This window comes from Anomaloglossus baeobatrachus, chromosome 2, assembly GCF_048569485.1.
Source record: "Anomaloglossus baeobatrachus isolate aAnoBae1 chromosome 2, aAnoBae1.hap1, whole genome shotgun sequence".
Classification (NCBI taxonomy): Eukaryota; Metazoa; Chordata; class Amphibia; order Anura; family Aromobatidae; genus Anomaloglossus; species Anomaloglossus baeobatrachus.
Window position 1 is genome coordinate 519687483 of NC_134354.1, and position 13183 is coordinate 519700665.

The window sequence follows — 13183 nt, forward strand, 5'->3', positions numbered from 1 at the left end:
CTTTTCCTCCCAAAAACAAAGGAGGAAAGTGAGGGGTGTGTCTTATAATCTGAATGTAGCTTACCGGGGTGGTGGGGTCGCAAGGGGCCAAGGGAATGCTGCTGCGGCTGTGCAGGGGCTGCAGTAGCTTGGCTGGTGGGGGGTCTGCAGAGGCTGGTGCTGGGGCGGCTTGTAGTGGCAGCAGCTGCAGTGCGGGGTCTCCGGCTGCTGCAGCGGCTGTGCGGTGTGTGCGCGTGGTCTCCGGCGGCTGGGCTGGTGCTGGGGCTGAGGGTCGGGTGGTGAGGACTTCAAATAATGCCGCGAGTCAGCGCGTGCGCAGTTGGAGCTCTCGGCTTAAACTCTCATCTGCGCAGGCGCCGGCTCTGCCCCATTCATCTACCTCCAGCGAACTTCAGGAAAATGGCATCCGGAGGTGGCGCTTGCGCTGATGAGATCTCGGCTTGCCATTGAGCCTAGATTTCAATCTGTGCTGACTCCGGGCGCCATTTTTTTTAAGCCCTCACCGCAACCCGAGCCCCAGCACAGCTGCCCTAGCACGGCAGCACCAGCCTCTGCCGCAGCCCGAGCCTCCGCCGCAGTAACCCGAGCCCAAGCACAGCTGTCCCAGCATGGCAGCACCAGCCTCTGCTGCAGCTCGAGCCCCAGCCTCCACCGCAGCCCCAGTCTTCATCGCATGTCCCAGTCTCTGTCACAGTCCAAGCTTCTGCTGAAACCTCAGCCTCCCTACAGCCTCAGCCTACACCGCAGCACCAGCACAGCCTCCTCCATCACCACTACTGCCCCCTCCGCTAAGACACCACCGGATTACAAGACGGACCCCATTTTTTTCCCCACCTTCTCTTGCTCTAAATTTGGGGTGCGTCGTATAATCCGATGCGTCTTATAAAACGAAAAATACGGTACTTACACATTTTATTTCCTCTGCCCAAATACATGACCTTACATATACCTACAATAAACTTTAAGTGCCAGTTCTCAGCCCAAGACTCCAGCTTCACAATGGCAAACAGAAAATTTATATTTTTCAAATGAAAATGTTATTTAAAACGAAAACACACACACACACATACACACACACACACACACTAGGTAAAATAATGGACTTCACCTAATTATTGCCCACACAGAGCTACAAAGCGCACATCAGCCCACATCGCAGTGGTCACTCCGTTCATACAGTGCTGCCTAGCAACCAACGGACTTGCCTCCCGTCACTCCAGCGAGCAGGCGGTGAGCTTATTAATCTCTGGCCAGGTTACTGAGTCTAATGATTAAGATGTGTGTGGATAAAATACATAGCGACGCATTAGAAAAGATTACAAATAACTTACAATACCAATTTATATTTTTAGAAAACATCAAAAGCAGACAGTCTGAGTGAACAAATCCAGATAAATGGCAGTGGTCATTCCCGAACATGTTCCCAATTATATTTACACTTTACAGAATTGCCGCGTAACGGAATGGAATACCTTCTGTTAATGGAATGCAATTACTGAAAATCAGCATTGAGGCGCAAGTAGAAGCGCCAAAGAAGATAAATGCCCCGAGATGCTGGAGGATGGCAGCAATCACATCGGTGCTCAGCAGGTACAGTCCATAACGGTGGAGCTCTGATGGACGTGCCGTCAGTTTACATATCTATTGAACCATGCAGCATCAGTTGTTTTTACAAAGTTTATTTTCCTCTCTATTTTTAATACTTCTTTTTAGTTCTCTTAGTAATTTAAATTTGTGATCACTTGATTGACTATACAACACATTACAATGATCTCCTGCGCTTTGACAAGAGTCTTCAGTAGGACTTGGCTATGGTGGCAACCTTTGAGAACCCTGAAATGGTGTCACGTAGGAGGATTGGGTTACGACACCCTGCTTCAATCCTAACCTTTCTGAATGTCAGGTTTGACGGTGACATCTAAAAGGTTAAACTATTGCTCTTGGGTACCGGCTGTTTCAATTCTATTTAGTGCTGATTAGTTTTATGCTTTACAACTTAGTTCTTGAATCTGCTTCCTAAACAGTTGCCCGTTATAGCATATCACTTTCTAATCTGCAGGACCCTCGGAGAACAGCTCATTTGGGTGGGTAGGGTATGGAAAAACAGCACTGCTGGATGCCAGTTCTAATCAATCAAACTAAAATGGGGCATACTGAAAGCGCAGAACTCCTTTAAACCCCTCAGGGTGCCTGTACATGTACAAGTTTTGATCAGGTTTTTTGATGCCATTTTCTGAAGTTAAAACCAAGAGTGGATAAAATTAGATAACGTATGAAGGACAGATTCTTCTTATCCTCTTTTTTTAATTCACTAAATTTGGCTTCAAACCTCCAATAAAAAAAAAAAAATCTGAACATGTATAGGCAACCTAAATATTTTATTAACCTAATGACCAGTGACTTTTAGGTTTCACCTCCCCAGAGGCCCTCAAACCACAAAAGTTGTGTCAGATTTATTGATGTCCTGATATGATCTTGATAATGTGCCAAAGTCATTATATACAAATTTGCCAGGACTAGTCCGGTGGGGCATCAAATCCCCAAGACTAGTCTTGCTACGCGTCCTCTAATCACACTTGCCCTTGGCTCGAATGATGTGTAACTAACATATCACGCCATAACTTTCCTAAAAAACAAAACTATTTTATATAGAGATTTGTTTTCAAGATGATACAAAGCTATTTAAATGTTAGGAGCAGATCCTTGAAATTCTTCCATAATACCAACAATGACCATTATCTGCACTTCTCTCCAACAGACGAGAACTCGGAAATAAGGAAGCACTTGATGCAGTTTAAGAATGCAGCTTTCATTTACAGTCAGCTGGATATTCTATGAAAAGATAAGGTTCTGAAGAAACGGCATCTTGTGTGAGAAATGCTCAGTGATTAGATAGGAGCTTCACTATACTTTCATAATAAAGCAGAAGGCTGATACCACAATGTGCAGACACACAGGCAGACACATAGGAGAAATAATACCGAGATCACGCACGCTGAAAATTAACATAAAGATTGAGACGGTTTAATACCTCCCACTGGCAGGTGGCAAGCCAGAATGCATTGGAAACAGAAGAAAAATACGTTTAAAGTGGAATTCCACCTCTAAATTAAATAAAATAATTAGCAAATGAAGCATAATGAAAAAAAATCCTCTCCACGGCTAAGCGGACTCTGCGTCTGTGCACTAAGCCTACAGCATACATCGGAAGATTTCCTGATGACTACAGTAATATTACCATAGGTGGCCATTCACCAGACAGTGGCCCAAAGTGTTCTTTCGGCTTCTATCTGGCCGGTATGTATAATGGTTAACAGGAAAGCCCAAACTACGTGTTCATATACAGCAGGGCACTGCCAAAAACGTATACCATGAAGTATATTTCTTTAGAAAGGGTCCTTCTATAGCGGATGGATGTCACCCCATCCATACTACCAGTGGTGACTATGGCCATGTACCTCCTGAGTGTATCCACCTAACAATGACCACACGCATAGAGTGTACCTAGGCTTGCATTGCCTGTGTCATCCAATGGTCCTTATGCTTCTATTTTGGTCAGGTAGTGTCCAGTGAGTAGCTTTAATATCCGTATGACTGCATATCGTGTTCTGACTGGATGGATATGTGACTAGAGAAGTCTATCACTGACATGCTGGGTCACTGCTATGGCCGGTGAATGGCTAGATATGCCCATCCAGGTCGAAAGAGGAAGCATGTGATTGTTAGAGGCGTTTTGGACTTTACAAATCATGTGATCATAAGGCTGGCCATACACAGTAGACAGACAACTACCCCAACTCCTCCATACACAGTAAAACCTTACCCAGAAGAGCTTTCCAGTGCTCTCTATAAGATCATGTATGGGGGCACTATGGCAATGCATAAAGTTGGACGAATCTGCTGATACTCACCACTTTGGCTGGACAGTCTATTGTGTATGGGGGACACCCGACAGATGATGGGTGATTTATGGATCCACCACATGCAATTTCAGAATGGTGATCCCTTTTGTGTTATAAGGGGTAAGCCACGGCTAGAAATGCGTGACAGCAACTCTCTGATAGAGAACACAGAAGCACTGGGCAGAGAGAGCACTCCTGAGAGTCAGGAGAGACAGCCCGCTCCTCCGTCATCCCTCCACTCTGCCTTCAAGCCCCTTAACCTCCCCCAACTCCGTATAGATTGTAAGCTTCCTCCTGAGTTTATAATGTCTTTATAATTTAGTGTGGACATGTAGAGACGATAAAGTGCTGAGGAATATGTTGGTGCTATATAAATTAATACAATTATTATTATTGCAATTATAGTTGCCGGGAGATCGGACAAACCATTGTTTGGACAATAGCTATCTAAAATATATGGGGAACTCAAGTCATCTGGCAGAAGCTTATCTACCTGCACAATCCTTATGTCCCTTGAAACCTGTTGGCGGAGAGATGGGAGGTCCATATACACATTAGATTGTTGGCCAATCCCGTTAAAAATCGGCAGGATCAGCCAACTTTTATCTAAAGTTTTAGGTGATTTTTTAGAAGAATCTTGGAATCACAAATTGATGAAATGTGAAGCAAAAATGCACTTAAGCCTGCTTTACACGAGACGATAGCACAATCGATCGTACCCGCCCCCATCGTTTTTGCGTCACGGGCAATTAGTTGCCCATGGCGCACAAACTCGTTTACCCCCCGTCACACATACTTACCTTCCGGACGACCTCGCTGTGGGTGACGAACGTCCACTTCCTGGAGTGGGCGGGACGTTCGGCGTCACAGCGACGTCACACGGCAGCCGGCCAATAGAAGCGGAGGGGCGGAGATGAGCGTGATGTAAACATCCCGCCCACCTCCTTCCTTCCATTAAGCCTTCGGGTGCCGCGGGAGGCAGGTAAAGCTGCTGTTAATCGTTCCCGTGGTGTCACACGGAGCAACGTGTGATGCCACGTCAACGATGAACAACCTCCACCATTTTAATTAAACAATTTTATGAAACCTAGCGGCGAGTACACGACTCACGATTTGTGAGCGTTACTGCGTCGCTAGGAGGTGTCATACGAGACGACGTCGTGCGGTATGCCGGATGTGCGTCACGAAAACCGTGACCCCGACGACATATTGCACAATCTATCGCCTCGTGTAAAGCCCGCTTTAGAAGGGGTGGCTCACTGCTTATTTTTCCAAGCCACATCGATATAATGTTGAGAAACAAAGCTTCTCTCAAATACTTTGTGTTGCCAATAGTGCCTGTGAGCGGCACTGTTGCGGTCCACTCATCCAATTCTCATGACCCCCGGGCTCTGTGACCTCTGATATCCGGTGATGTTACATCATCAACAGGGCGGCACGGTGGCTCAGTGGTAAGCATTGCAGTCTTGCAGCGGTGGGGTACTGGGTTCAAATACCACCGGGTACTCCGGTTTCCTCCCACACTCCAAAAACATACTGATAGGGAACCTAGATTGTGAGCCCCAATGGGGACAGTGTTGCCATTGTATGTAAAGAGCTGTGGAATTAACAGCGCTATATAAATGAATAAATATTTTTATTATATTATTATCAACTTCAAGTTGACCTAACATCACCGCGGCCAGCCCTAGTCTTCCTGAGTGACTGGGCTGTGGGCGACATGTCACAAACCAGCATTACAGCGCAGCATCTCCCTGCTCCCTCCTTCACTGCAGACAGAGCACCAGAAGCAGGAGCGATGCTGGGCTGTGATGAGTGGTGAAATGCCGCCCACAGCCCAGTCACTCACGTAAGCCTGGGGCCGGCCGTGGTGGTGTCAGGTCACCTGGAAGATGGCGTGATATCACCGGACATGAGAGGTCACGGAGCCTGGGGGGGGGTCGGGAGATGGGGATGAGCGGACCGCAATAGTGCCACTCACAGGCAGTATTGGAAACACAAGGTATTTGAGCGAAGCCTTGTTTCTCAACATTACATTATATCAATGTGGATTGGAAAAATAAGTAGTAATAATTTTATAAAAATGCAAGTACTAAACCCACATTTAGAAAAGCAGTCTAAGGCTATGTGCGCACTAGGCGTTTTTGCCGCGTTTTTGTGCTGAAAACGCAGTGACATTGCTTCCCCAGCAATGTCAATGGGTTTTCAGAAGTGCTGTCCTCACACAGCGTTTTTTTTTAGCTGCGTTTTTGTGGTGACCACAAAAACGCAGCATGTCAATTATTTCTGCGTTTTCCACTGCGTTTTTCACTCATTGAATTCAATGAGATGTTAAAAACGCAATGAATAACGCATATAGCCGCGTTTCTATGACTAAAAACGCAGCTATAAACGCAAGGGGTGGGTACTACAGTGACGTGTACAGGAAGAGGATTCCTTCTGTTGGTAAACACAGAAGCATGAATCCTCCCGGTACCGTCACCGCTGCCTCCACCTCCCGTCCTGTGCATGTCAGCTCCGTGCGGCGCCATGTCTGGGCGGGAGGTGGAGGCAGCGGCGAAAACCAAAGTGAACAGTAGAAAAAAAAAATGTCATATACTCACCTGTCCGCAGGGTCCCGGTGCCATGCCCGCTCCCAGCTCCTCCCGGTCCCGCCGCTCTGGCTGTGTGCAGTCTCCCCGGGGCAGGACCTTGCTTGCAGGACCTGGCGCTGATCACCTGATGCAGTCACCTGACGCATCAGCTGATCGCGGTGTCGCCGGCTTTTTCGCGCCCGGCCGGCTATCAGCTGATCCTGCCGTCAGGGGACTTCATCAGCTGATTACCGGCAGCTCCGGCAGCGATCGTATAGGATCAGACTCCTGTCCAATCGATCGCTCCAGGAGCTGCCGGTAATCACCACAGCACATAAGTGAGTATTATTTTTTTTTTTTTTTCTACTGATGCATCAGCTGATTGTATAATCGGCTTTTATACAATCAGCTGATGTGTGATGTGATTCAGGCACTTGATCCTGACACATCATCTGATCGCTTTGCCTTCCAGCAAACCGATCAGATGATATTGGATCCGGATTGGACGGCGCGGGACCCTGACCCAGGATTACTGCGGAGGGGGGGTTTATTTCAATAAAGATGGAGTCACTAATTGTGTTGTGTTTTATTTCTAATAAAAATATTTTTCTCTGTGTTGTGTTTTTTTTTTTATCATTACTAGAAATTCATGGTGGCCATGTCTAATATTGGCGTGACACCATGAATTTCGGGCTTAGGGCCAGCTATACAGCTAGCCCTAACCCCATTATTACCTAGCTAGCCACCCGGCTTCAGGGCAGCTGGAAGAGTTGGATACAGCGCCAGAAGATGGCGCTTCTATGAAAGCGCCATTTTCTGGGGTGGCTGCGGACTGCAATTCGCAGTGGGGGTGCCCAGAAAGCATGGGCACCCTGCACTGTGGATTCCAATCCCCAGCTGCCTAGTTGTACCCGGCTGGACTCAAAAATTAGGCGAAGCCCACGTCATTTTTTTTTTTAATTATTTCATGAAATAATTAAAAAAAAAGGGCTTCTCTATATTTTTGGTTCCCAGCCGGGTACAAATAGGCAGCTGGGGGTTGGGGGCAGCCCGTACCTGCCTGCTGTACCCGGCTAGCATACAAAAATATGGCGAAGCCCACGTCATTTTTTTTTCTTTTTGGGCAAAAAACTGCATACAGTCCTGGATGGAGGATGCTGAGACTTGTAGTTCTGCAGCTGCTGTCTGCTCTCCTGCATACACTAGTGAATGGAGGATGCTGAGACTTGTAGTTCTGCAGCTGCTGTCTGCTCTCCTGCATACACTAGTGAATGGAGGATGCTGAGACTTGTAGTTCTGCAGCTGCTGTCTGCTCTCCTGCATACACTAGTGAATGGAGGATGCTGAGACTTGTAGTTCTGCAGCTGCTGTCTGCTCTCCTGCATACACTAGTGAATGGAGGATGCTGAGACTTGTAGTTCTGCAGCTGCTGTCTGCTCTCCTCCATACACTAGTGAATGGAGGATGCTGAGACTTGTAGTTCTGCAGCTGCTGTCTGCTCTCCTGCATACACTAGTTCTGCAGCTGTCTGCTCTCCTGCATACAATGAACATTTTGAAGAAGGAAATGACATCAGACCTTTTTTTTTTTTTTTTTTCATCAACAATCTTTAATGGCATTGTGCACTGATTAAAAACACAGTGAGCAAAAACGCAGCAAAAAACGCACCAAATCGCGGCAAAAACGCATGCGTTTTTGCCGCGTTTTTTTAGCCGCAGGTGCGTTTTTTAGACAAAAACGCACATAAAAACGCAGCGTGAAAAAAACGCCTAGTGCGCACATACCCTAAAACACTGAAAAAATTAAACTCAAAAAAGGGCAAAAAGTAGGACAAATACTTTATATCAAAAAGTGCGGATAAAAAAAACTGCATGAAGGCAGTCAATCAGTTTATTGCTACACATTATATTTTTGGCACACCTGACGTACTAGCTCCATATTCAGAGTCGAAGAACCATAAAAGCCATTGCATGGTTGCGTCATACCGGCTCACAATGCATGCCATATTGCTATACCACCCATTGACTAACCTGGCTATACACAAAACAATCAGTTTTTAATTCATAATCATAAAATAGGTCAAAATGGAAAGCAAAGGAGTTACCTCTCCTGGGATTGCTCCTCATACATTCTCTCCTTCCCTTCTTTGAAGAGTCGAATTGCTCGCTTTGACTTTTTCATTAGGCTGTCAATGTAGATCTTAAAGTATTCATTTTCACTGAGCTGCATAAGTTTCTGGTTGTCATCATACTTGCTCAAGATAAGTCTCAAATGTTGATATGTGTCAGGTAAAATATCAAGTATGTAAGGAGGGCTGTTCTTCAGCTGAAGCTTCGGACTTTGGCATAATCTGACCTAAAAACAAAACAGAAACTTGACATTGGAACAATTACATTAAACATAATTAGGGAAATAGAAAAAGAATGAATAAAATAAAACATATGTTTAGATAAAAGGGGAAAGTACTTATACCCGGTATGCTAAAGTATTTGATCACTGGTGTTAAAGCTTTTTACTGAGCTTGACATTACATGATCACAAAAAGAAGCAACAGTCACTGATTGTCGGGGCTCAAAAGATGGGTTACAAGTGGTTAAAAGAAAACTACTGGTCAATAAAGGGAATCTGTCAGCAGGATTTCAGCTGCTAAAGTATTTACATGAGCACATCCAAAACCTAGTCCTGAGATACCTTTACATTTTCTCCGGTACTGAAAAATCAGCATTAAAATGGATATGCCAATGAGAGTGGATATGTGAAGCCTCTGTCACTCCAGCTCTATTCACCCTCCATACCTGACAGCTTCTTTGCCTGAAGTCATATAATAATAATAATAATAATAATAATAATAATAATAAAAAAGTTTATTTATATAGCGCCAACATATTCCGCAGCACTTTACAATCCGGTGGGGGGTTGTATAGACAAATACAAAACAAAATAGTACATAAAAACATACAACATAGAGGCTTTCAGTGAAGCAGGAGGAGAAGACGCAGGATGGGAATAGAGCTGGAGTGACAGAAGCTTCAATTCTACACCTTCATTTACATATTAATTCAAATGCTGATTTCTCAGTAATGGAGAAATAGACTAGAAATGTAATGCATTGCTGAACTTCTCTTAGAAAGAGCTACATACACAAATAGTTTTCTTTGTAAAATCCTGATGACAAATTCCCTTTATTTCAGAAATATGGACTACCAGGTCACTGAACTCAGTTTAGCTGAAAAGTGTATTTTTATTTGTGCCTAATTTATCAAAGTCATGAATGATGCTCGATGAATTTGGTGCATATAACTTGTTGGTACAGAACAGTTTTCATGCCAATCAATTAAAAATTATGACTTGTCTTGTAACTGGCAAAAAGTTGCAATTCATACATTTAGCTACAACCTATTTGCCTACTGAACCTAGATTTTGATTTCACACTTAATTTTCAAACGTGACAAAAACAATGTAAAACTGCAAAGATTCACCAAAATTTGCAAATATTTTGGCAATAAAACGGGTGTGGAATGCGTAAAGACGCTGAAAAACGCTTGTTCATTGGGTGATTAGATCCTCTAAGTAGGCAGCACATCGTTCTGCGCAGCATATCGACTTGTGTAAACAATCATTGTAAAGCATCATTCTATTCAGAATTCTAGACGGCACATCTAAACAGATTAGACAGCGATGGACTAAATGCTCCATCCGACAGTTAGCGCTCCTAGCTTCCCTACATGCATGTGTTGTCATTTGAAAAAGCAGAGCAAGATACTGCAAAACTCCTCTAAGGGTACTACTTTAGCAACGCTCCAGCGATCCCACCAGCGATCTGACCTGGTCAGGATCGCTGGTGCGTCGCTATATGGTCGCTGGTGAGCTGTCAATCAGGCAGATCTCACCAGCGACCAGTGACCAGCCCCCAGCCAGCAGCGACGCGTGGAAGCGATGCTGCGCTTGGTAACTAAGGTAAATATCGGGTAACCAAGCGCTTGGTTACCCAATATTTACCTTGGTTACCAGCGCACACCACTTAGCGCTGGCTCCCTGCACTCCTAGCCAGAGTACACATCGGGTTAATAAGCAAACCGCTTTGCTTATTTACCCGATGTGTACTCCGGCTACGTGTGCAGGGAGCAGGGAGCCGGCACTGGCAGCGTGAGAGCGGCAGACGCTAGTAACCAAGGTAAATATCGGGTAACCAAGCTGGTTACCCGATATTTACCTTGGTTACCAGCGTCCGCAGAAGCCGGCTCCCTGCACATTCAGATTGTTGCTCTCTCGGTGTCACACACAGCGATGTGTGCTTCACAGCGGGAGAGCAACAACTAAAAAATGAACCAGCACTGTGTGTAACGAGCAGCGATCTCACAGCAGGAGCCAGATCGCTGCTCATTGTCACACAGAGCGAGATTGCTAATGAGATCACTGGTGCGTCACAAAAACCGTGACTCAGCAGCGATCTCGCTAGCGATCTCACTATGTGAGAAGTACCCCTAACGGTGGTTTATTTTCAGTGGAAAAAGAAGGAAACAGTAATTGGTCACTTGAAATTCATGGGTTCAAGTGACTTTAAGGCTATGTTCCATCAATGAGCTTTTGGTGACTTTTTTCCCTCCAATAACTTTTTATTAAATTTCCAAACAAACAACAAGTTGAACAAAAAGAAGACATTACATAATACAAGACCAGAGGCAACAGCGCCCTGAGGGGTGTGCCAGGCCAACAGTAGATGCAGATCAGGAGCACAAGGGAAGTGGAAGGAACAAGGGACGGGACCAAGAAATGAGGGGGAGGGGGGGCAGGAGATGGAGGGACGATGGAAGGGGGGGGAGGGGTATTACGGTAACTACCATGAATTACGCATTGATAAGTCAATAGAAAAAAGTCTTATTACGTCTATACTGTATGGATCTCTCCAGACCCACAACCTGTAAACAGGTAACCCCTACTTCTCAAGAGGGGGGGAGGCCCAGGAAGAGGCTGACCATTTCTCCCATCTTTTTCAAATTTTTTGAGCTGAGAAGAGAGAACTCGCCAAAGCTGATTCATATTGAAAGTGGGTGTTAATCCGAGCCAACCAACTCTTCCTTAGTAGGAATATCTGGTGACTTCCATTTGGCAGCAATACATTGTCTGGCAGATATTATAATGTGTGAGATGCATTGAGCTATCGGGGAAGGGAAATTTTCAACTCCAATGTGAAGAATCCCCATCTGAGGAGAAGAAGGTATCCTAGTCTCGCAAATGTCAGCTATAAGATCAAATACTTGATATCAAAATTGGAAAATGCCTGGACACCGCCACCAGAGATGTGACCGGGTGCCCACCTCGCCGCACCCCTTCCAACATAGGGTGGAGTAATTTGAAGTGAATTTTGCCACTTGGGCGGGGTAGCTGTACCAGTTCATATGGACTTTTTTAATCTGCTCCATATGATTAAGGCAGGCGGAGGAACCAGCCACTATTCCAGAGGCTGTATACCAGAAGTGTGGGGGCAAGGGGAGTGATAATTCTTTTTCCCATCTAGTCATGCAGGGCAATTTTCCCAATTTCTCAGGAGAGGTAAGGAAGTTGTATATCAGTGACAAACCTTTACCAGATAGAGATTCCCTCTGGAGCAGATTTGACAAGAAATGATCATTAACACTCAAAGGACTCAGGTTGAATTTGGATAAAAAATGTCTAATCTGCAGAAACTGGAAGGAGTAGTGTCGTGTCAGGTCTAATTTCTGCGCGATATCTGAGAAGGTCATGAGGACTCCTCTGTTATATAGATCCGAGACCTTGGACTGCCTCCGGCTTTCCCACATCCTCAGGTCTACATCTGGTATGCATGCCTCTAGGGCTCGAATGGGGAGCCTCCAGACCAGTCCTGCAACACACTCCAGACTCCAGGCCCGCCAACTAACCTTCACAGCCTCAACAGTGTCTAGAAAGGAGTGGGGGACAGTCAGATCCTGCAGAAGAGCTCCAAGGAGCTTCCTGGTTGACCTTAACGGGTTAAGGCACCCTTCAATGTGCAACCATCTATGGTCCGCTGTTTCCCTCCAGAGGTCTCTAACCGCCTCCAGTATTGCCGCTTTCTGATATGACACAACATCTGGCACTCCCATTCCGCCTGCTTTAAAGGTTGGGTGAAGAGAACCCAGGGGAACCCTAGAAGTCTTACCCGCCCAGATAAATTTGCGGATCATTTTTTCCAGGCTACCCAGCGAATATCTCGGGATTCTTAGTGGCAAGCATCTTGAAAAGTATATAAGTTTGGGAAGACAAATCATTTTAAACGTCTGCACTCTTGCAACTTTTGGTGACTTTTTGATGTTGCACAATTTCTGCATCTAGTATGTAAATTAGGTTATTTGCGATATTGTGTTAAAGGGAACCTGTCAGGTCCAATATGCACCCAGAACCATGAGCGGTTCTGGGTGCATATTGCTGATTCCTGCCTGACCGTCCCTGTATACACTAGCATAGATAAAGATCTTTAGAAAAAGATATCATTGCCTGTTCACATCTCATTTTCTGGATTATTGCAGAATGGAAGCTAAATGTTATAACAGTCATCCAATGTGATAGAACAATATGCGGGGGCACATTATTCACAAATGAATTGCATTGTATTTCATAATGGAAAATTAACTGAATATGTTCTAAAGACTCACATGCCACCCAGTTAATACAGCAAGTCCTGCAGGAGTTTACAATGAGCAAGTAAAA

The 13183-nt window shown here is 45.2% G+C and overlaps 1 protein-coding gene across 2 annotated transcripts in view; it reads right to left on the minus strand.

Moving 5' to 3' along the window:
• Nucleotides 1–13183, minus strand: part of CBLB (Cbl proto-oncogene B) — a 258520-nt gene that overhangs the window by 168997 nt on the left and 76340 nt on the right. For both annotated transcript variants that reach the window (XM_075336570.1, XM_075336571.1), the window contains one exon: nucleotides 8580–8830. In XM_075336570.1, coding sequence (XP_075192685.1) covers nucleotides 8580–8830 — 251 coding nt within the window. The remainder of the gene's footprint in view (nucleotides 1–8579; nucleotides 8831–13183) is intronic.